This window comes from Homalodisca vitripennis, chromosome 5 (genome assembly GCF_021130785.1).
Source record: "Homalodisca vitripennis isolate AUS2020 chromosome 5, UT_GWSS_2.1, whole genome shotgun sequence".
In the NCBI taxonomy this organism is placed as follows: domain Eukaryota; kingdom Metazoa; phylum Arthropoda; class Insecta; order Hemiptera; family Cicadellidae; genus Homalodisca; species Homalodisca vitripennis.
In genome coordinates, this window is record NC_060211.1 from 70685746 (window position 1) to 70710486 (window position 24741).

The window sequence follows — 24741 nt, forward strand, 5'->3', positions numbered from 1 at the left end:
CATTATTCTCTGTTAAATGCTCGTATTTTATGTTCATCTGTATTGTACAGCTACCTAAACTTAACTGTTAACACTTTAACTAGTTGTTTAGTACCTGGAGAGCTACACGTAGTAGTAGTTTACTACTGCTAGGAGTGGTTATAGACAAGTTTATGTGATGTGTGCGCAATACTTTGCAGTTAACGACTGTTTACTTTAAGATGTTACCTTCCTTCAGTATAAAAATGTTTAGTTTTTGGACAAAGTTGTAAGTAGCATTATAATTCCGGCATTTCATTTAATTTCCTTACTTTAAATTCTTAAAACAATTATTAAGTGAGGAAAATAATGGATACCTCTACAGTTTGCATGAACTTCCTTTAAATCAAGGAATCATTTGTAAATAATCCTCAGACAGCGTATTCGAGACTTTTCAGAGGGTAACAGTGGTTTCTGTCGAACTTAAAAGTAGGATTGCCATACGAAAATTTTCCTTCCGTACTGAGTGTTAAAGAAAATATTAGAAACATCACTTTCTGTGCAGTCGGAAAAAATATATAATTCTCTTCACATGATTCCGTCGTCTTGAAATGTCAAACTGAAGATGCATTATTAGTTTACCACACTAATGATAGGACAATAACCCTCAATTTTAGCATGTTAATATAACTGTAATATTTTCAAACGTTTAGAAAGTCCTCATAATCTTGAGACCTTACAAGACAAGACATTGTATAACCATATGAATTTCTTTGTAAACATTTTAAGTTTTTTTAGTTACAATTAATGAGAAACTATTGTTATAATCATATTTACTTACAACCGTTCAATCGTATACTTCTATACCTTCAAACAACCACCACCTCTACCCAACCACCTACCTCTGTCCAAGCGTGGCTGCTGCTTGGACAGGTGACCGCTGAGCGATCCTGTCCTTGCAAGCGGCCCGCCTGCCCGGTCATTGGTGGTGGTTCGGAAGTCACCTTTAAGCCGTTGGTCCCCAGGTTAAATGTTAGAGAGGGCTTCTTAGCCCTAACTTCGCCTGGTAAAATAAGACATTCTTTGCTTTTGCTTTTTCACCTCTAAACCTTAAAAGTATCGAAATTAAGTAAGAATAGAGCTTAGAATTACTTTCAAAGTTCATTAAAAGTTTCCATTTTTCTTTCTCTTGATAATATGCTTGATATTAATACAAATGCCCACCATTTTAAGGTTTATTGTTTATGACTGGCTAAGAAACTTAGCTAAGCAATATACAAATACTATTTAGTTACCAAGTTTTGTCTGATATAAAAAGTTACGATGTAAGTGACCAAAAAAAGGTTACCGATTATAAAAAATGCGCAATCTTAGCGTTAAACTGGTTGGAACTTAATGATACAATGGGATTTAACTGCAGATTAACATAACTTCTCGACTAACACGTCCTTTATGTGCCCCTCTAGCAACTAACCAAGCTACTAACCCGACTATTGGTATAACTGAAGAGATGGCTTTCTAATATTTATACACTGGTAAATAATAATCTAAATCTAGAACTACGGTAAAATCAATGATCAAACAAGACACCAGTATCCTAGTATTCGTTGAGACAACTTTTAACAACGACTCAACTTACAAACGTAAAATCAACATATTAATAATAGGAGAATTAAAATCAACTTACAAACGTAAAATCAACATATTAATAATAGGAGAATTAAAGTGAAACTATTCTGGTAAACTGCCTCCTGCAGTTTGTGTCAGGCAGGGAGAGTTTAATTACATCTAGGCCGTAAAACATGAAATATGCAACCCGCAATACAGCACAAGGACATTTTATTGGTAGGTATTGACGTCATGGCATTTTTCACGGTGGAATAGAGGTTCAAGCATTGTTTAGAGAGACAAAAATGTACATTTGAGTATCCAGCCAGTCTTATGGCGTTCTTGAGTTATATATTAATGGATGATTAAATTGGTTATGTTTTAATTATTGTTTTACATTATATTAACTTAAAATATCACCTTATAAGCCTATTAATATCAAACGTAATTTTCTTTTTTAAGCCAGCATTAAGCATGGCTTATATTGTGGGAGTTTAATATTTTATGTAATTTTACGCTAATATAAAATTATGTATGATTCTATATTCTTAACTTATGTATATATATATATATATATATATATATATATATATATATATATATATATATATAGATAAAGGTATTTTTATATTACTAAATTACATTATAAATCTTTCCACCTTCATTCCAAAGTTCAAATTAAAATAATAGATGTATTGGTTGAGTAGCTGAAGCATTTCTTTCACTTTAGTTGCCTTTAAGTAACTTTAAAGAGTTTTAGTTTAAAATTAATCTACTATTATCTTAATTCATTTTTAAATTGTTACTGCTTCCAAAGTTTACTCGACTAAAATATTAGGAATTTATTTAAAATTTGCTTCCAATTCAGGTTACAAAAACTTTACGTATACATATTAGTGTACTACAAACATCATTGGAAAAACTTAATTCTCATTTATAACTTCATTTATACGAAATCTGTTATTCAAAAGAAACAAAAATCATAAAAAATAATGAGTATACATAATTTGTATTCATAACTAGGTCATATGTTATGCCAATTGTATCTTGAGTTAGATCTTAACACAAAAAACGAAACATATGCAACACAAATTAAACATTTTCAAAGCACTCGTATAATGACATGCCTACAGCAATATTTCCAGTAATTTATGGATATTTATTTCATTAAGATTCCAAAACTGTAACGCATCAAGAATAAGAATATTTAATGTATAAGATGTTTTAAAACTTATACAACAGTTCATTGATATCTTCACGTGTATAACACTTTAGACATTCATTAAAATCGATAAGTATGAATCCATAACATGGGATTTTCCTGATTGATAAATTTTGAATAAAGGGTTATAGAGAGGTCATAATCTCTTCGTGTCAGTATTCAAAGCATGACATTCTTATTAGTAGTAAATGTAATCTTCCCTAGAGAGCCCAAAGCTCATTTGAAAGGGTTTTTTTATGATCATTATAACATAAATATGCTTTACTTCTTAAATAAATGTAGAAGCGGTACGAGACAGTGTGGGATAAAATATCAATAAATTGGGAAATTATCAATTGCAAAAATGTTATCACAGTGCTATTCGACGACCAGGCCTATGTAAAATGTACAGGCCTATGCCCTATGTTGGTTGGACATATCACATAATTAGCAGATTCTGTTGACTGATGCTAAGTATTACCCTCATTAAAATACCTAGTTTTGAATTAAGTCTTACAAGAAGCAATTATAGTAATTTACAAGGATTTTGTTGTTACAAAGTATAAAGTTATAAAGCACTTTGAAAGGGGTTTATTTCTCTTCTTCAATAGTTTTTGTAAATGTACAGGTGGTAAATGAATAATAGTATGAAACAGATATTCGTACAGTAAAGAGAATCATATAACTTCTTTACCCGTTTACTACCATGATTATTTATTGGTTTTTGAAAATTACAAATCGAAGTTTTAATGACGATTACAGGTTGTAAACACCTAGAAACTTCTTCCAGCCAGCCATGCGGAGAGAACCTTATGTAAGGAATGCCGCAAACTGTGAATATTTCAATGGCATGCAGCCTATCATACTCGTACAAGTGAAGTATCCTATCATGTGCACATTCCATGTGAACTGTTTCCTTCCATAAGGTCTGACTGAATCACTCGTAAATTCCATACAGGCTAGAACAAAATACATTTTATACTTTATTACTCTGAGCAATACAGTTATTGTTTTAAACTAATTTACAACAAAATGTACACGACATCTAAACAATATTCAACGACATACAAATTCAACAATACGTGCAACTAAACATCAGTCTTAGTACTGTGTTGAATAAAGTAGTAAGATAATTAAATTTAGCAATTTATGTAAAAAAGGTTTCTCAGACCGGTCAAAAAAGTTGTGGAGTGGGTGAAAATGTAAATTTAATACATACGTAAGGTTTGAAAGTCTGGTATGGAAGGACAAAAATAATAGTAACTCATTAATTCAAACCCAGTTTTAAGTTTTTCAGTATAATTTATAATTATAATAATATATCTATTCCATTCGTAAGACATAAGATAGCCGTATTAAAAATGTGTTACATATAGTACAATGTGCATGCATACATTTAAGAGAAACAATCCAATCAAGTCTGATCTAAATCATAGTTAACAATAATATGTGTGTGTGTGTGTGTGTGTGTGTGTGTGTGTGTGTGTGTGTGTGTGTGTTTGTGTGTTTGTGTCTGTTCAAAGGCTCACATTATATCTTAAAACTTTAAACGGGGTGTTTTTTATATGGCTCACGATGACACGCTAATATTTTTAGATAGTTATATTATAGTGAAATTAATTGAAATAAATGGACAGATTTGTAACAAAAATTTTAAACACATCTAAAAATATCATGAGTAAATGTAAAATAATGATACATTCAGCACTTTCTTTCAGTAGACTTTGGTAATGACTCGGAATTTTCTTATAACATGCCTTTTATAACATCTTATAAACTGACCTCCGGGAACATTAGCAATGGGCGAGCAGTTGAGTTATCCTCTGTAGAAGCTGAGTAGAGAGTGAATCTGTGCCGATACACATCGTTGCCCTCCCAGACGCAACTGTCGTCGTCATGCGGTATCCAGTAGACTTCATCTCTCTGAGCTCCGAGCCCGTACATTACTCTTGGAGCCTGGACATGCCTCTTTAGGTATCCACCGTCGTATCCGCTTGATGTTACGAACCACGTGTCGTCGCCACTAAAAGCGGCCAGAAAGTAGATTCTTTGTCGATACACGTCTATGGCAATGTCCCTAATACTGCTGATTTTTGGGAAGATATCTTTCTTGTATTCCTTACCTTGAAGATTAGCGGAATGTACTTCGTTGTTGGTCATCCAGAAAAGACGTCTGTAACAACCCTAAGACAAGTTTTCTTTTTTAGTATCAAAGTTACAGTCTTAAATTTATTATTTACCAAGAAAACGTCTTACGCACCTACCCAACATAGGGATCCACCAAGAGTTTGTTCAGATGTTTCTCGATGTAACAGCACCTGAGGATGATCCGCTGTTCAGAGCCGTTAAGACAAGCTTGGTGGATTACCAAGATTGGTCCACTCGTCCAGTAGAGGACTTCGTGAACCCAGTCTACAGCCAAGGAGGTGAAGCGGTACTCGTCTTCAGGATCTGCTATAACGGTGTAGTTTTGGGTGGAACGCCCTTCCAGAGGTGTTCTAAGCATCGTAATTTGGGTTAACGGGACGAACTCTGTAGAAGTTAAAAACAGCTATGTGTCCTTAAAGTTACCTTATTATCTGCCTATAAGTCATCACATAAACGTCATTCCGGGCGAGATGGTAGTCAACATCCTTGACCATGTCCTGCAACAGGATCACGTTCTTGTAGCCTCCGGCCATATTGTACAGCCTCACCCCATCGTGTGTAACGATCAGGAACTTCACCGCGTTTGCAGCTAGAATGGACACATTCCTATTTTAAAATTATATCTCAGTAAATCTGTAGATCATTTTAATTTACTTTGATAATAGATGTTACACTTTATTTTTATTTTTTGTCCTGCAGTATATGTAGTGTTTTACAATTGACTATTATTTAATTAAAAATACAAGTATATTATACAAATTATGTGGTAAAGATGCCATTTTTACTGTTTTATGTTAGTTATGAAAGTAAAAATAATGTAATTGTTTCACTTAAGTGCATTAACAGTTTTAATATTAATAGTATATCTATTATAATGTAAAATCTACTGTGGTGTTAACTAATTAAAGAACAAAGCTGAAACATTAACAGTCACAGATGTTGCCAAACACCCCAAATACCAAGGATTAAACCCGTGATTACAACACAAACACACCGCATAACTATAAGCATCAGATGTTGCGGCTCTGTTGCTAAACACCAATACAGTATTAATCCAAGCTAAACACGTTACTGGTGTGAATTATTAGTCGATAAGCTACTAAAGATAAATCACTCTGATAGTGTTATCAGTAGCTCACATATAGTATTACAATGCATCAACACTATCCGTTACGTACGGATATTTAATATTACGCACTTTAAAAGTAAAACCTTTAATTACGGAGAATATTTTACAAAGTAATAAACCAAACAGTTTAATAATTATAATCTTATACAAAGTGAAAAATATATTTCACTTTTAAGTCAGTATATATATAATCATTATATCCGTTTTTAATATTTTTAACGCAAATGTGTCATTTTTAATTGATTCAGCTAGTGCGTGTTCAATAATATTATATTTTATTTATAACATTATTCAATTGATAATAAACCTATCGGCACTCAATTATTCTGAAGAATGACGTTTTTAACAATTAGTTTTATGTTACAGCTTTAATAATATACAGAATGGAACATTTCTTTATTGCGCATATTCTTGAAGATCAGAGCAAATATCATAGATGTTTATATTACAGTTAGTGTGTTTAAAGGTTTGTATGTCCTACATTGATTAAAGTCCTGGATGGTGTAGGTTAGACGCTCCTGCAGCCATTTGTTTAAGTTTTAATTTCTTTTCTGGAATTCCTCTTAGGGACAGAATGAACGCTCCTCGTCATGACGGATTCTTCTCAACTAATCTGAGATTATATTAATTTAGGAGGAAGTTGCTCCTGTGTTTGGTGTTATAGGAGTAACTATCATCTGTTCTTGCTTCTATTGTAAAGTCCTGTAACATACAGGATTCTCAGTTCCTTCCTGAGCTGGTGTTATAGGAGTAACTATCATCTGTTCTTGCTTCTATTGTAAAGTCCTGTAACATACAGGATTCTCAGTTCCTTCCTGAGCTGGTGTTATAGGAGTAACTATCATCTGTTCTTGCTTCTATTGTAAAGTCCTGTAACATACAGGATTCTCAGTTCCTTCCTGAGCTGGTGTTATAGGAGTAACTATCATCTGTTCTTGCTTCTATTGAACTGAGAGTCCTGTAACATACAGGATTCTCAGTTCCTTCCTGAGCATGTGTCCAATGATCGATATCATTTTAAAACAGTCTTGAAATATTTCGATGTCGCTGATATCGATATTCTCGATCGACAAACGTTAAATTCTGTTTCACTTAAGCATCTGTTGACTTAAGATAATCTCCACAGTGTAGCCGAAATACTTCAAGACTTCAGTTGGGTAAGGAGTGTTAGGCTCAGTATTATGCAAGAAATCAAGATGTTATTTACAACATGGCCGCGTAAGCCTAGCACCTAGCAACTAAAAATAATCTGTCTACGTAATAAACATTGACACTTAGAAAGAGTGTGACCAAATGAATATTTTAAAATCTTTTGACGCAAATGAAATGTTAAAGTTGTTTTGACCCACATAAACAGTATAATCCAGCCAAATACGTGTCTAAGTGGAAGGTTCTGGTGTAATTGTTTTTTCCTGATTTATATTTCGGGGTTGCTGAATACTATAGTCTGTATGATTTAACCTGTCTCCTGGACCCTCAGCTACCTGGAACTGGCCCGGGCCATTTTCCGGCACTCTCAGCCGTCAGCAGCTGTTTCCTCAATTATTCATCAACTAGCTTCCACACTAGATAGGTTCCAGGAGGCAGGTTACATCATACAGACTGTAATCTAGTTTCCCATGAAAATGTATGTCGGAAAAAATCTAAAATATAACACATGAAAAATGTAACTTATGTGTCCTGTAAGTTGTAACTGTAAGTTTTTAACTAATTACATAAAAAATTACACATTTTTACCGAAACAAGCTCCTTTATTCATATAAAGAATATAATATTTCATAAAATTTAATTATTTTTTTAATACCTATATGCATTGCGCAAGGACGCGTCCATTGTAAAGCAAAATTGGACGACTAAGTGTAAAAGGAAAACCTGCATTTTATTAAGCAATATTTCTTAGAATATATTCATTTAGGCATTTACTGTTCACACTCTATAATGCTATTGCATTTTAGGAACTTTACTCTGTCGTTGTGAATTTTTTGTGTAGACTTACATTGGTTTGATCGGTGGAGGGGAGTGGGGTGAGGTCACCGCGTGGTAGGCTTTTTATATGTCATTGTTCGTTCACTACCAGGACTATTTAATTATAGAGTAAAATGTAAAATTCTGGTGTATCACTTAATAACTTTTTCTGTGTTTTCGGGCTTTATCAATACCTATCTGATATTTTCCTATAAAATTACGTCGTGAAACGTAAAACTTTATTTAAAATACACCAAAACCAGATTTTTTCTAGTTGTTTGCTCAATACTTAAACACTAGCAACAACCCCGAAAAAATCAAACAAACCAAACAAATTACACCATTACCTTCCAATTAAAGATCTTTTTAAATATCGTTTGACTATTATTGCTCCCTCCATTCATGTGGCCTTAAAGGTCCAAAACAATAGATTATTTATGGAAAATTGGGTATTAAAAGTTGGACTACACTTAAAATAAATCTTTAGTGTCTGATATCTTTGAAATTGAAACACACAGTCTACTCGCATTACCTAAAGTCTTGTTTTCCTAATTTATAATAAATTGCATGACCTTTGTTATTTTCCATGACATAATACATTGCAGGTGATTGGGTCTATTTTATATTTTTAAACAAAAATGTTATATAAATATTTATAAGTCTTACGTAACGTGAATTCCTTTTTTTCTTTCTCAACTTTACACTTACGTAATTCAATATAATGGTGTTTTATTTCTCTCATCTATAAAAATACCATTTAGCGTTATATTTATTTTTTTTTTCAGCAATATATTATTTTAAGGTGTTTAAATATTTTATACATTAATACTTTATAAAGTTATATATAATTAATACTATGGGATTTAAATTCTTTCAAGCTGCATAAATATTTAAGACACGTTATCCTCTTTTCACTGAAATGGATAATAAACCATTGGAAACGTTATATTTGAATATGAACAGTAAACTTCCAGTATAAATAAAGTAAAACTTAGTGTTGTTAAACCATAATGAAGTTTATTCGAGTAAGATTAAAAAGTGTTGACTCTCCGAAACTATCCGTTTACCAAACGCTTTGAATCTATTAGCGGAAAGTTGTTTGCTACTAAAACGATATTAAAGTTTCTTCTGGAAGTTGCGAAATTAAAATTGTTAGAAAGCAATTTCCAAACAGTAATATTAAGAACTTTCTTTCTTCTCCCGCACACTGGCTATAGATCAACGAGGTTGTTTACAGTTTGAGTTAAATTTCCTTTTATTACGCGGCGGAATTTGTTGCTTTCAACTTCGTCTATTTATTCGGGCTATGTTCCTGAATGGAAGTTCTAAGTTAAGAATCATTATTGTTTCATTTATTTTTAATAAACTTCCTTAATATTTTGTAAAAATTATAAATATTATAAAGATTACAAAAACTTAGTTATCAGATTTCACCCCGTGCATTCAGAATTAGAGACTATGTTCGAAAATTTCATTAAAGCGAATGCGCAGACAAATCGAAGACATTTAAATTATATATAATTTAGATAATTACTTATTTAATTACATCTAAATAACATAAACACTCACACTAGAACATAAGAACAACCGAATCGGTGAAGGAGACCTTGAACATCCTATACTGCTATAATCGTTCACAATATATTCTTTACAACCTTTCTTGCATTGACACAATATAACCTTTTTGCAATATAAGAGGAATAAAGGAAGCGTTATAACAAGGTTATCTTTCTATGAAATTTCACATTCCTTAGAAGCTTATTATCTCAAAATGGTTAAAAACAGCATTTTCAATGTCAAGGACAATGACCTGTATACTCCATTAATACAATAGCGTACTTCACAACGCAATTTCCTAACCACTAAACGATCCCACTATTGATCAATAACAGGGATTAATTTAAATTAAATTACTTGGTATTAGTAATTCCAATTTGTTTTGCACGATGTTTGACCGATTTGAATGTTTGTTTTAAAATATATATTATTCTTGAATTGTTTTGTACTGTAGAAATGTATAGAATTATTATACTTTAATTTGAATTTTTTGTTTTTGTTTTGTTTTGTTTTTTATATTATAAAATGAAAATGTTTTGGTGTTGTAAATATTAAGTCTGAATAATATAAGGTACACTTAGATTATCTTTAAGTCTAGTTTTATAGTTCCTTTACTTTCTTAAATATTTCGCAAGTCAGTCAACCACAACACACGGTCTTCGGACCATCTTTTATGCAGTTTTTCATTATTCTAATGGAATTGTTTAAGAAAATAAAATACCAATAGTGTACCCTAAGGGATATACGAAAGAAAAGTTATTTTGGCATTTTCCGGAGACCACTATATTTTAATCTAAAATGAAAATGATATGGCATTATGACGATCAGTTATTGTTTTCTGCCTCCCTAAAGGAAGCGATGTCACCGAGAAGGAGGGCGCTCTGTCTCTATCTACTTTTTAGGCAATATAAGTAGGTTTAGATCAGGTTATCATAATATGTCACTATTAGTACCAAAGTTAAATACAACCTTTACCAGGGCTCACGTATCTGAGGGATCTGAGCTTGAATTTGGTTACTACTCGAAAGATGTTTTTGTTTCTTGAAGTACAGGAAGGCACCACTGAAGCTAACTTTTCCGACGACAGATCACGTTGGATAATCAGGCACGTGATCTGAGGTCGGATAACCACTGACTGAAAATGGCCCTGGCCATTTGGGTGCGGATTTTGGTGGCAACCTCCGCTCTTCTGGCGAAAAATAAATCCTAGAGATAGTACCTGAATTCAAGCTCACATCACGTGAGAGCTCGTTTACTTTTTATATTTATAATATTTATGTATGTATTTACCTACTTATATAGCCTAATGACAAATAGTAGATAAGGGCAGAGTGGCCTCCTTCTGGGAGGTAGAAACAAGGACCGATCGTCATTATGACATGTAATATTCAATGTAAGTCCAAGAACGTCTGTTATTTCTAATAATGTTGGATTTTAGTTCCCCTGTAACAAAAGCTCTTCCAAAAGTAGTAACCTTCAATAATTCCAAAGAAACATATATCTTTAAACTAATCACATAATTTTTTTTTTATTTTAAGATGAGCAAAATAATATATAAAGTTCCTGTGTTGAAAATATAATAGGATTTCAGACATTTGTCATCACATGTTCCAAAACATTAAATTTTAAGTATTGGAATTTATATTCTTTTTCAGGTATCACAACACCTAAAGAAGTCCCTTCAGCCTTTCGTTTTCCATGGTGTGTGCCGCATGTGCTGTGCTGTGTGTCTATTTTGTGTGGTGACATGTTTTTCCCTCTTCTAACCATTATGAACGTTTAGATAAATGCTTGATTTTTTTAATACTTATTTTTGTGTTGGAAAGCTTAATTTTAGTGGATTAATTATACATGTATCACCTTTATATTTCTTAATCTTAGATTTTAAGATTGTACGAAACCTGAAGAATAGGATAGACTCTAACTCAAACTTAGTAGTCTTTTTTGTAACATATAACGATATCAAAAATGATAAATCTTTTTTATTTCAAATTACCCATTATACACTTAAACAAAAAATCGGTTAATCTGTTATTTTCTCTTAAAAGATCGTACTAGTATTTATAAAATATGGATAAGGGTTAAATCTATTCTATTTAGCCTACAGCAGGCAATCACATTTTTAGATAGGTTTTAGATAATTACAGATATCTTGCATTCATCGCTTAATGTGTAATGACATCCTGATAGCTAACCTGATGTAATAAAACCAGTACGATCCTATCACCATCATTGACTTATACAACTGATCGAAGAAGGGTCTAAATTAAGTTAAATCTAATTACGAAAGGATCCAATGAAAAAGAAAATCGAAATGGGCTGAAGCATACTTTCCGCCATAAGCGCTTAATCTTTGACAGCCTAGTAGTTGTTATATGAAAGATGGTAGGGAACTCATTTGAACGTTTCTTATTGTATAAGAAAGATTGTTCTAAAAATTGCAAATCTTTACGGTGTCCTAGGATTAAGATCTTTTGTAACCGACAGGTCTGTTTCAATTCCTACGAATTTCAATCCAAATTTACAAATTTGATTAAACATGTTTTATTTAAAAGTATTACAGTAAGATGAATTTAAAAATTCCTTTTTTTAGATAAAATTCCCCGATAAATTCCTTTCCCAACGATGTTGTCGTCTTTTTGCAACTATAGTGAGACTTTTTTCTCTGAAGTAAGCATAATATATCAAAATAGAATTTCGGAAATTTTCATAACTAACTTTTCATGTTACAAAAATAAGAGACTATGTATTCCCTAGTGCGTGTGACTTGTGTCATGTAGTGTGCTTGTTTCTTTGTAGTAGCTTTATTTGGATTTATTCTCGCCATGGACTTAGATTGTAGATGGTTTGTTTCTTAACGTACAACTTGTTATTTTGTCAAGTTTTATTCTGGTGAGCTAATTACCATACGTTTTGCTCTAATTGTTTTTGCAAGATTTAGTCTTCAGATTTGTTTGACATCTGATGAAGAGGATAATATTTCAACACTAAAACCCTGACAGAGACATTTCCTGTACTCAAAATACATGGTGATTCAAAAAGAATACCACAACTTTAGAAATTTATAATTCTGCAGAGAATAAAAGGAGAGCTAAGCACTATCTGTCGGCCAATTAATGAAGTTCTAAAGTTTAATTTAGTTGCTCATTTGTTCACTTGAGGCACTGTTAACAAGGTGTCGTCAGTTGATGCTAAGATAGCGATTGCTAAATAGAAAGCTTTTTGTGTTATTGAGTACGGCAGAAGTGAATCAACGACAGCTGTTCAGCGTGAATTTCGAACGAAGTATGGTGTTCAACCTGATAGGGGGTGTATCAAACGTTGGTATAAACAGTTTATAGAGAACTAGCGACCCGCCCGCTACTTCGTTAGCGTTTTTTATGATTTCTTACGATTTTATTTTGTTTTCAACCTCTTATATCAGAAAGATAGATGCATGTCACAGCTGACTTCATTGTACATGCGCCGTGCTGCGCCTCCGGCCAGCCGGTACCGCCGCAACCGCGATGTCCCTGCATTTTTACTTAGAACATTATTTTGATCTATCTCGTAGAGGCTAGCTTTTGTAATATAAGCGCAAAAATGTTTTTATTTACGTCTTGAAATTATCAGTAGTTCTCTAATGTATGAAGCATGTTATCATACATAGTGGACCCGGCAAACGTTGTTTTGCCACATAAACTCTTTTTAAAAATTATTTCAGTAAAATAAAATGAATACATTATTATAAGTATGTGAGGATGTAGTGTATGAGTAGTAGAAGTATGGGGCGCTGTAAACGATGACGGAATATAAACATAACAAAACACCAAAAAATTAATGTTTTTTTTTTTTATTCATAAAAACTTACTCTGTATAGTTACTGATACCGCTAAAAGTATACGATGATATTATTATAAATAGCGGTCGCCCGCAACTCCGCCCGCGTGGATGTCGGTTACAGCTGCAATAAATCTACACAGGAAAACCACACGGTCAGCAAAATGATTCCCAGGTCAATTCACAGACACTGACACTAACATCGACGACGCAGTCATTATCCGCAGCCTGCACAGATTGTCTTTCTGTGGATGTTAAAGTTGTTAATGATGAAAATATTAAAAATGTAATTAATACTAAGTTTTCACTTCTGCCGGCAGTCACGGAATGCAACCCGTTGTTTTAGGATAGATAACTAAAGCGATTATTATGGATCTTCTCTATAAACAACATTTGACGTTAAATTATTTTCAGGTAACAGCATATACTAATGGTCGGGAGCCCCGACCCATGATAGGGCAACGTAAAAACCCCATGCGTAAAACATTCTTTTCGTTAATCAATTCCAACTAATTTGAATTTTTGGCCCTGGGATTTGTTTATCGTTAGTGCGAAATAAATTTGTACTGGAAATTGGAGCCTTTTGAAGGGTATAGACAAATCAGTAGGGATCATGGGTGTTCTTATTCTATGAGCCGATTCACCAGCTGCAGGGCCGGTGATAATCTTCGCTACTATTAAATTATCGTTTAGCTCCTTTATAAAAAGTCTCGTGCCATTACACATGTTGGGGGGCTTAAATTTCTGAGAAGCATTATCGGCGTGCCAACTTTTAACGACAGTTCATGAGGTGGTAGCCCAACGGGGTTCAGAGAATTAAAAAATTCGTGGGGTAGTGCACTGAGTCCTCGATGTTAGTGACGGTGTCTATGGATTTATAGCACTTAACTTCACCCGGTACTTTCTGCATAATTAAATTTTTTATTTCGTTGACTGTTTCATTCCTGGGGAAAAACTATTGCTCTACATCATAGCCAACGAAAATCATGTTGATGTAAGTTTTCGATGTCAGGATATATAGCATATATCAGACTATCTAAATTATGGACTATTTGGCCTAGAGACTCATCCAAAGTAACCGCATAATCGGTGCCCAAATTTAAAGATGGAAAAATTCCTTCTCCAAGTTTCAGCAACTGTTGTGGAAAATTTCTATGCGTATTTCCATGTAGATGAGCTCTCATATTGGTGCGCAAATTCAAATGTTGAACAGATGTCCAAAGGTGAGACGATTTTAAACATGCCTTCATAATATCTGCTCGCGTACCTCTGTTGACGACTGGAAACGTTTGTCGGAAATCTCCAGCAAATACAAAAGTGATACCACCCATGATATTAGCAGAGCTTTTGGTGACGCCCACTTCGCAGCGCGCCGTGCAGCAGAAATCGTAATATTTTAATTTCGCCATAACTTCAAAACCAATCGTCCAATTTTAATCATTCAAGGACCAAATATTATCTACATAAACTGTACTTAGTGATGAAATAATTTATTTTGATAAGGATTAATAGCATGAGTAAAATAAACGCGTTTAAATGTAGTCCAAAAGTAGTTCAAGATTTTTAAATAATAAAAATGGTTGTTGTGCCTTACTCGACATAGATAGATATAGTGTGTCGCGGACTTGTATGTAGATATTTATAAGATCTACAATTAATTAGAAAATTTTATGGTTCTATCTATTATAGTTTAGGCAGCGTACGCAAAATAAGTAACTTTTCTGGTTGATTTTTTACACCTTGTGTCCGAAAAACTCAAATATCTTAAGGAACACTATTTTTTTGCCCAAAATTAAATTTAGCCTATGTTACTCGTTGACAATGTAGCTTTCGAATGGTAAAAGAATTTGTTAAATCGGTCCAGTAATTTTTGAGCTTATTCATTACAAACATGCATACAAACAAAGTGTTCCTCTTTATAATATTAGTGTAGATGGGTGTTTGTGCAAAGAGAAAAGTTTTGGACGGCCGCGCACGAGTCATGAATATGTAGCACACATGCAGCAAGCATTTGTTCGCAGCCCAGGTAAATCGACTCGAAGAGCTAGCAGAGAGCTGCATCTTCCACGAACAACTATATGGAGAGTCCTACGAAAAAGATTATTAATGAAAACCTTATCGTCTGAAATTGGTTCAAGCCCTTTCTGCAGCTGATAGGATTAAAAGAATCGATTTCTGTGAGGTTATCCTTGCTCTAATGGAAACAGACAAATTCTTTCGTTTACTACTTTCCACACTAACGGGAAAGTTAACCGGCACAATGTCCATATATGGGGCACTGATAATCCGCGGGAATAATTGAACATGAACGTGACTCGTCTAAGGTGAATGTTTTCTGTGTAATTTCAGCCAATACACAGCTTTGGTCCCTTTTTCTTCGAGGGTGCTACTGTAACTGGACTACAGTATCTGGAGATGTTGGAGAATTGGCTGTTCTCTCAGCTCGAACAAGCAGCACAACAATTCATATTTCAGCAGAATGTAGCGCCACCACATTGGAACTTATCTGTCCGTGACTACCTGAACGTCAACTACCCGAAGCGATGGATCGGCCGCCAGGCAGACCGAGACAGAGCACTTCATCACTGGCCTCCAAGAAGCCCTAACCTTATCCCCTATGATTTTTTCTTATGGGGGTACGTTAAGGATATGGTGTTTCGGCCACCTCTCCCAGCCACCATTGTTGATTTGAAACAAGAAATAACAACAACTATCCAACCTGTTACGCCTGATATGCTACTGAGAGTGTGGATTGAGTTTGAGTATCGGGTTATTATTGCTCGAGAGTCTGGGGTGGGGGTCATATTAAATATCTCTGAACTTTTTTTGAGTGAAAACTGTTTTAATACTCTTTGTAATGATGTATTACTGAAGGTTCTATTATGTGTCTTCCATTAAATACAAATTTTTAAAGTATAGGAAATGTCTCTGAAATTGTATTTTATTTTAATAGTTCATGCCATGGAAAATTGCAATGAAAAGGATATAAATAAAAATAGTTTTAGAAAAACTCTGACGCTGTTTTAATAGACTGTTAAGTGACTGCGTGATATTATTCTACTAACTGAAGAATCTTACACGTAATATCTCTAAACAAAGGGCATTTATCTCGTCACAAAATCTGAAAAGTGAGTAAAAATATCTTAGTAATTTCCTCGTATTTTAAAAAGCGCCTGGTAAGACTTCATACGGATATTGCACCAGTTTTAGCAATGAAAGGTATTAAGAGAGAGAATTTTAAAACAGAAACACTTATATTATTGTGCACGATAGTGTTATCAGCGTATCATCTATCGTGAAATGAGATCTCTTCGATATCAGTTAAATATATCATTTGGCTACTCGACCATGTAGCACTTGCATTAACATAAGAAACATTTGTTGTTTATTGTCCAGGGTGAAATAACAGTATACAATGTGGTGTGTGTTTGATGTTGCGCTGCTTACATTCATTACTGGTACTAAGGTTGTTACGATATTTCTATTTTATTATCATTTTACTATAATTTACTTTAAACTCTATAGGTATTTGAAATATGTAGTACTAAATTCTGCTAAAGTTGAATTTAAATTTAAGTCATAAATCACGAATAGTTCTGTTTTAGGCTTGATATTATGTTTATCTTAAATATTTTTGGGATTTTGTATGTTAATTTTTATTGCTAAGACATCAAGAACTAATAAAATTAATATATGCATATATCTCTCTTAACAGTAATACATTCATACATTATCAGGAGGTATATAGTAATTATCATACATAATTTATATTGCAGTAATCGTTGCTTGCCAAGTGTAATGAATATAAAAAATATGAAATATGAAATATTACTGAATATGAAATATTACTGCATTAATAATATTGAGCAACTATAAAAAGTACAAAATGTGAAAAAACAATGTTTTAATAATAAAAGTCAGTTAAATTTCTCTCAGACAGCATTATACATAAATAAAAGATAAGCTTTCTATGTTTAAAAAATTAAATATTTCATTTGAGGACTTTTGAGAATATACTAAAGTCTATTCCTTTCTCAATTTATTACTTAACAGTATGCCGAATATATATGTATATATATATATATATATATATATTTAAGCCATGAAAATTTTATTAAAATCTATGGTAATATTATGGCTGTTAGCTATTCATACAAAATAAATGTTAATATTAAAACAAACTATAACTTGAACAATTTATGGTAAGTGTGAATAAGTTTCCATTGTTTTAAGTTTAAAATGATCCACAATTTACACACCTGAAATGAATAACATCAGAGAAATTGAAAACGAAATTTACTTACTCGAAATTTAAAGTTTATACCATCAATTATTAATTATTTAATAGGTTTCTATCATTAGTAAATATGAAAATTATATTTGATTAAAAGTAACTTTTTATAAGCCTACAAAAAAGTTCCAATGTCGTTTAATCGGTTTAACTACCAAATTATCTTTATTTAGTCCAAAAGTGTTTCAGAAAATAATTGTGTATCAACCCCTGTTTAGGCACCATACAAACATCTTGGTAATCAGCATAGCAACCTCTGAGAATTGATTAAACTCAAGAACATTTTGTGTTGGACGCAAATTAAAAACCTTAAATTAGTTTTCACATTTTGAGAAAAATTAATTAATTCACTTTTGTGTAACAATAATAAAGGATCCTCCCCAAGCAGACCTTATCATTTACAATGTTTTGTCGACAGCGTCCCATGGAATCCAAGTGCTGGTGGTTAGCAATAAAGGCGTCAGCGTTTACAACACGACCTCTGGAGAACAAACCTCCTTGATGATGGAGAACGAGCAGATGATGAAGGAGGTAGATTATCACTACGCCAGAAAAGAAGTGTTCGCCCTCACAAAGCGGCAGATAATAAGGTGCGTTCATTTGTTTCGTAATGGTTAGTATAACTTGTTCATCGAGAAACCACATGACTTGCAGGTTTGAGTTGCAGGCAAGGTGTGTGCATCATTATGTTTCTGCGGTACAAGTTTGTTATGTCGTGATTTTTCGTTGGTTCTTATCCTGGCCCAGTCCTGGATTTTATGATTTGTATTTTCATGATTTTACTTAATTCGTTGTTGTCAACTTTGACTTTTTTGTGTTAATTGGAATGTATATAAATTGCTAAATATAGTAAATATGTGGATATATAAATATTTCTTTATTTAATACTTTACTATATTTTTTTTTTTCTTGCGAAACACTAAACTCCTACAATTTATAGGTGCCCTCTGACTATGACCTCCTCTTACGAATACCGGCCGGTGGTATACAGTGAGGACGAGTACAGTTTCATGTCCATGGCCGTGGACTGGGTGCACGACACACTCTACTGGACTGCCGGCCCCGTATTCATGATTCACAGGTCTGCCATTGACGGCTCCGATCATACCGTCATCTTCCGCGGCTACTACATCGAGACCTACCACAAGAAGATGCTGATAGACCCTCATGCTGGGTAAGTTTCTCCTACAAGAGGTTCAAGGTGTCATGACTTTGACCCTGGGGTAGAGATTCAAGACATTCGCTTACTGCAGGAACGTCTTCAGTATTATCGCATTCGTAATAAATCAAATAGTTCTTAATGTTGTAAGAGAACCTCCGCTACCTTTTCAGCAAATAAGTCCAAAAATCTATAGTTTAATTACCTTTAATTTTCTTTGAAAAACGACTGATTCAAAACTTAAACCATACGTTTTCCAAAAAATAGTACTTTATTTAAACGTTTATTTAATGTTCGTAAAAACTATATTATAGAAATAGATTATATAATATGTAAGTCTCGCATGGTTCATTCTATCTCCATTGTCTTATTCAACGAGATATCAATGGGTTTTTAATTTCTTAGCTTTCTTAAGTCAGTTTTGAAGAAGTTTGCGTCTCAAATGTTCCTTTTTTCAGGTTATAGAGTTGTTAGAAACAAGAATATGGTCAACACATGTATTACTCATCCCGTGTAGTTACTTTATGGAACAATTCATTTTATTCTCTCTGCATGAAAATATTTATTTCATAATGCATATCTCTTCCATTTTGCAAAATCTATTTAGTCTATTATATGTATATCTATACAGATAACCTTCCTCTTACGTGCGCCATCGAAAATCTGATGCTTTTGCATACTTAAATCCTGACATCTGGAGTCATGTTCGTCTGAAGGGATCCAAAAGTAGTAGATGAAGAAGAACGAAGAAGCTCGAAACAAATCCTCTGCATTATTTTGAAATCAGGGTTTTTCTTTCCAGACTCTTTTTGGATCCCTTCAGACGAACACGACTCCAGATTTTAGGAGTCAAGTCTGCAACAGCGTCAGACTTCAGATGTTACACGAAGAGGAAGTTGAACTGGAGCTAAATTCAAGATTCGCATCGAATCAGCCCTTCCCAACATAGCTTATTTCTGTGTACACAGATAAGATATAATATACAAAGGGACATGAAATTATTTTCCATTATAATGATATTTGGAATCAATTTAATATGGCTAGGAACAACCCATTAAAATGTAATATATTAATTTGTAAACAGGTCTACACAATACAGAATTCTGGCACAAGTAACAATTTCAGTTGACAAACATATTAGGTTCCATAGAATTTAAAGATATCACTTACTAAGCATTTTTTTCTAATTATAATAGTCTCGACTACAAATTATCATGTTTTAGTTGTTTACCAAAGATAAACCTGCACTAGTACTTTTCAGCGTGTCGCCTTCTCCTCATCTAATAAAATGCAAACCTGGAAGAGTGGAAAAATATAATGGGCTAAGTGACAAAATAATTGAAAAATGCACAGTTTTTTTTCCCCCGAAAATTACGTTCTATGCAGCAAGGCGTGTAATCTATATAACGGAGCTCCAAGTGGGACTGTTGCTTCTTGAAATAGTTTAAAAAAACAATCCACTCAAGATAGCATGCGCGCCAAATGCTAACTTCTTGGCTTTCTATATAGTGAGGCCACAGTGCGGATTACCGCAGGTCATAGCGTTCCTGGCAACTGTATGAACGTGTTTTGTTTGCATTTTTGTTAGCTTTTTATTGTGCTATATTTAAAGATTGTGATTAGTCATCGATTCTAAGTACTTTGTGTGCAAATGAGTGATGATGGGAAGCCTGAAAGGCAGGAGGAGGAAAAGGTGAAGGATCTTGGCAAAACTGCTCGTAAAAAAGAATTGCGGAACTGCTGTGAAATGGGCCGACCACTGCCATACAAAATAAACTAGTGGAATGCAAAAACCTACACCACCTTGTAAATGTCAAGCATATGTTATTATACGTAATCTAGTGTATATATGAAGGTTTCGTAGTTTATTCATGCATATAAAAATTTAGGTAGGTCATGTTTTCGAAAGTTTACAATTTGAGGTTATATTGCGCGTATTAAGCCTCGCAGGGATACGCATTGTTAAAAAATGGGAGTAAAGGAAATTGAAGAGTCTGGGGAGAATTAACGGTGCCAAATCTGTTTTTGTTTTAATTTATGCAACTATATTGTGACAAACTTTATTTTTAGGTTGATGCTGCAAATGCAAATATTTACTGACAAAGTTAGATGATGAAAACACAAAAGCTGAAGTTGTTTACGACTTTACAAAAAATATCTGATTGTGAAACAACGCAAAATTTAACTTACCTAATGGGGCTTAATAATCCTGTGCCCTATTAATCGCGCGGCGCAATAGGTGTAGTTGCAGAATCAAGCCACAAAGCAAACAATTATATTCACTCAGTGTTTCTTTTTGATGGGTTCTGGAAAAATTTGTCAAGAGTATGTAAAAAAAATATTTCAAGGACTTTTTGCTGGGTCACCAAAAGGCGTATTGAAAAAAAAACTCTGGTTTACTCCAAAGGTGGGAATTGGAAAACAAAAAATACACTCATGAAGACAAACCAACGAATTGAAAAACAACCACTGTGCAAACTCTTCCCAGACAAGGAAAGCCATCTATTCTTAGGGCTAGAGTAACAAGGAGTACTTGAGCCACGATTATACTGAATAAAAAGTAGATTACATCGGGCTTTTAACGAGAAATATCCCGAAAAACCAAGTTGGAAGACAAATTAAGTTTTTTTTAATGTACTTAAACATTGAATTTCCAAAACTATCATTATCGCCAGCCACGAAGTGCTAATTGTGGATTTATACTAGCCTCAATGAAGAGCAATTCTATGACCAGGTAGTGGCAAACATACGACTGTGTTACATCTTCGTAAAGCAAGGGAAAATGCAAGAAAAAAAATTCTGGGAGACTCAGGATCACAAATAATTTGCAAATCATGCCCAGTAGCGCTGTTTGTACTCTTAGTATGGACCTCCAGCATGTTTTCTCACTTCCAGCTTTAACCCTATACGTAAAATGTATTACTCAAACACAGCTTACGTAGTGTTTATATGTTTGTGTGGATACATATCGGAGGACAACAATTGAAGTTTTTATTTATATGGTCGTACTCGGAGGGAACAGACGCGACTTAAGCACAGCATGTAGGCACTAAGCGTTGGGTGGGGGGGGGTGAATGTTTGTGGAGGGGGTTGGTGGTGGGTCGGTTTGGTAATTGGATTGTTCAGGTTGGAAGGTTTAGGAGTTATATGGTTGGGGGTGGAACGCTTTTTGGAAATGTGGGTTGGAGGTAGGATTGTGGATTGTTTTGGTGAGGTCGGATCTGGGTTTGTTGGTGGGGAGGGGGACTTTGGATCTTGTTGAGATTTGGGGAATGTATCGGATGGGTGGAGGGAAGGGTGTGGGCTGTTGTGAAAGTCGTGGGGATTGGAATTACGGGATGGATCCGTGGAGCTGAGTGGATTTTTGGAAAGGTTGGTTGTGTTTTGGAGATTGGGGGGGGTTAGTGGATCGTTTGTTTTTGGTGGGAGGGTGGATGGAGGGATTAGGGATTGGTTGGAATATGGATATTGGATTTGGGGGTGTTGGTGGATGGTGGAATTTGTGGGAAAGTGGAGTGGTTGGTGGTGTTGGTTTTGGTGGATTCTGGGGGGGGTGGTGGGATCTGGTAGGGTACTTGGTTTTGGATTTTGGATGTTTGCTTGGAATAGGATTGATGGTGGTTGGGGATGTTGGGTGTGGTGGGGGTGTGGGAAAATGGATGGCGAATGGTGGTTGAGTGGTTGGTTGGAATGGCTGGTGGTTTTCGGGGGGAAAAAAAAATGGATGGTGAGGAGGTGGATGGGTGGGTTTGGGGATTGGTGGAATTGGATGTGGAAGTTGGGTTGTGTCTTTGTGGTGGGTCGTAGTGTGAGGAATGAGTTGGATTGGGTTGGGTGGAAAATGAAATTGCCTATCTGCCATACTAAAAGCCATTCGTTGCAAAATAAACCAAAAACTGTAAATTGTATAATTTTGGAGTGACAGACTGTTTGCAGATTAATTATAAAAACAGCAATGCCTTATTGTACGTTTTTTGGTTTTTCCACCCGCAGAAGGTTTCATGCATGAAGGTTGAACAGAATTATCTACGTTCCAAGGGTCATCCTTTTTAAGTTCGTGACCGTGACTTGCCCAAATAGAGACGAGTAAAAAGGAAAATCTAATTGCGAGGAACTTTAGTATTTACTCAAGAGTTATTATTTCTGCAAGGGCATTGAACATTTTAATTAGCTTCTTTAATGGAAAACAATGACATTTATTTCTTCTATTTCAAAGGCTGCATGATGAGAACACTCTCATTACTAACATGTCTCAGATTTCTACTGTTCAGTGCATAAACAATAACAAAAATCCAAACCCTGGTGGGTAAGGTGTTGATGACCCTGTAAAACAATTATTAATAAACATTTGACAGAAATGAACTAAATTAAAGTTTTAAGAAGGGAATTACCATAAGAGGAAACATTGGCTCTTTATTTTGCAATTAGAATGTAAAAAAGATTGACTGAAGACAAGAAAAGGATATAAGAGAAATGATGGGGGTATTGAAAAAATGAAAACAATGAATTTTTTTGAAACTCGTTGAATAAAATATGTGTATTACCTTATAAAATATTATTTACATGTCCCATATAAAGGAACACTATAATACTCACATAGACCATTATAAAAGAGAAAACTAGTAGCTGTGATTTGACCCGTTTTACTTTTTGACAAATGGAACTATCTTTTATTATTCCTAATCTAATGATTCATAAACAAAACTAAGACTTTCATCTTCATCATGTAAATGGTCGTTTGTTACTACGAGAATTAAAATTCATTCTACCATAACTATTATTTTAATTTTGATTATGTTTCCTTATCAAATTCTTCATGTCTCAAAGCTTTGTTTTTGTTCGCTTGGCCCGTTATTATGTCTTCCATCTCTTACATGTTCTTTCAGGTTACTTATATGGGCAACTGCCAGTCAGATTTATTCCACCAACTTGGACGGCAAAAACATTAAGAAAATTGACTTCCCAGAAGTCTTGGGTAATGTGAAAAGCCGAGTTAAAAACCTGGCTCTGGACGTGACGAGACGCAGGCTGTACTTCTTGGCGGGTTTCGAGGACGACGACGTGTGGCTGATGATGTCTGGAAACTACGACGGCTCAGGTTTCCGAAGACACGATCCTGTGCCCAGGTATACCTACGCCATAGCAGCCATGGGTGACGACCTCTACTGGATCGCCAAGGAGGTTATGGAGACTACTTACTCGCCAAGGGGCTTCAAGAAACATCACACGTTGGCTCTGTACAAGGCCTCCGTCCAGGCACCCGGGACCTCCGAACGAGTCTTAGATCTTCACACAGGGGTAAATATGGCATATTTGAAATATTATTTTACCTTGCAGTTTTTAAATATATTGGGACACCTCAATGAAAACAGCACTCCATCGTTGTAAAAATCGTACTGGCTTCATAGGAAGAATGACATATTTTTAAAGGCATTACTTTTAAGAGTTAAACAGATTAACAATTAATCAGATTTTTTCCAAGCATGAATAGCTTTTCTAAAAGGTATAATTATACAATACCTAATATTGTCACTATCTTTAGAATAATTTAATCTATTACAATATTGATAATTATTTCAAATAATTGTCTTATATGTTTCAACTAACAAACATTAAAAATAAACTATTTTTCAGGCTGTGTGGAACATGAAAATTTGTGATCCAGAATTCCAAAGAACATCCAGTAATATCACTTCAAGATCAGCCTGAACAAAAGAGAAAACAACATTATACAAAGGCAAATTATTCGAAAATTGCGTAGTATCTTAAACATTGATTGTGTTTTACAGAAGATTTTTATATTAAATTTACAGCCAGATGGTATTTTTACTCCTGCATTTATTGTAAAATCAACATTTATTTCGGAAAGTAGGTTATTTTTAATATTAAAATGTCTAAGAAAAAGG

General features: G+C 34.1%; 2 protein-coding genes across 4 annotated transcripts; one reads left to right on the top strand and one right to left on the bottom strand.

The window, feature by feature from the left end:
• Window positions 1-3342: 3342 nt before the first annotated feature.
• Window positions 3343-5997, bottom strand: LOC124362331 (low-density lipoprotein receptor-related protein 8-like). Of its 2 annotated transcripts, none has more exons than XM_046816748.1 (5): window positions 5910-5997; window positions 5339-5504; window positions 5032-5265; window positions 4550-4940; window positions 3343-3726 (listed from the first exon to the last, which is right to left on the bottom strand). In XM_046816748.1, exons 2-5 carry the CDS (start codon window positions 5446-5448, stop codon window positions 3655-3657), a joined length of 807 nt encoding a protein of 268 aa, XP_046672704.1. In that variant the 5' UTR covers window positions 5449-5504; window positions 5910-5997; the 3' UTR covers window positions 3343-3654. The 2 variants fall into 2 exon arrangements, with proteins under 2 accessions (XP_046672704.1, XP_046672703.1); XM_046816747.1 differs by having other exon boundaries at window positions 5875-5992.
• Window positions 5998-16687: 10690 nt separating this feature from the next.
• Window positions 16688-24664, top strand: LOC124362332 (low-density lipoprotein receptor-related protein 8-like). Of its 2 annotated transcripts, none has more exons than XM_046816749.1 (5): window positions 16688-16843; window positions 18095-18266; window positions 18617-18850; window positions 23722-24133; window positions 24470-24664. In XM_046816749.1, exons 1-5 carry the CDS (start codon window positions 16801-16803, stop codon window positions 24542-24544), a joined length of 936 nt encoding a protein of 311 aa, XP_046672705.1. In that variant the 5' UTR covers window positions 16688-16800; the 3' UTR covers window positions 24545-24664. The 2 variants fall into 2 exon arrangements, with proteins under 2 accessions (XP_046672705.1, XP_046672706.1); XM_046816750.1 differs by having other exon boundaries at window positions 16722-16851.
• The last annotated feature ends 77 nt before the right edge of the window (window positions 24665-24741 follow it).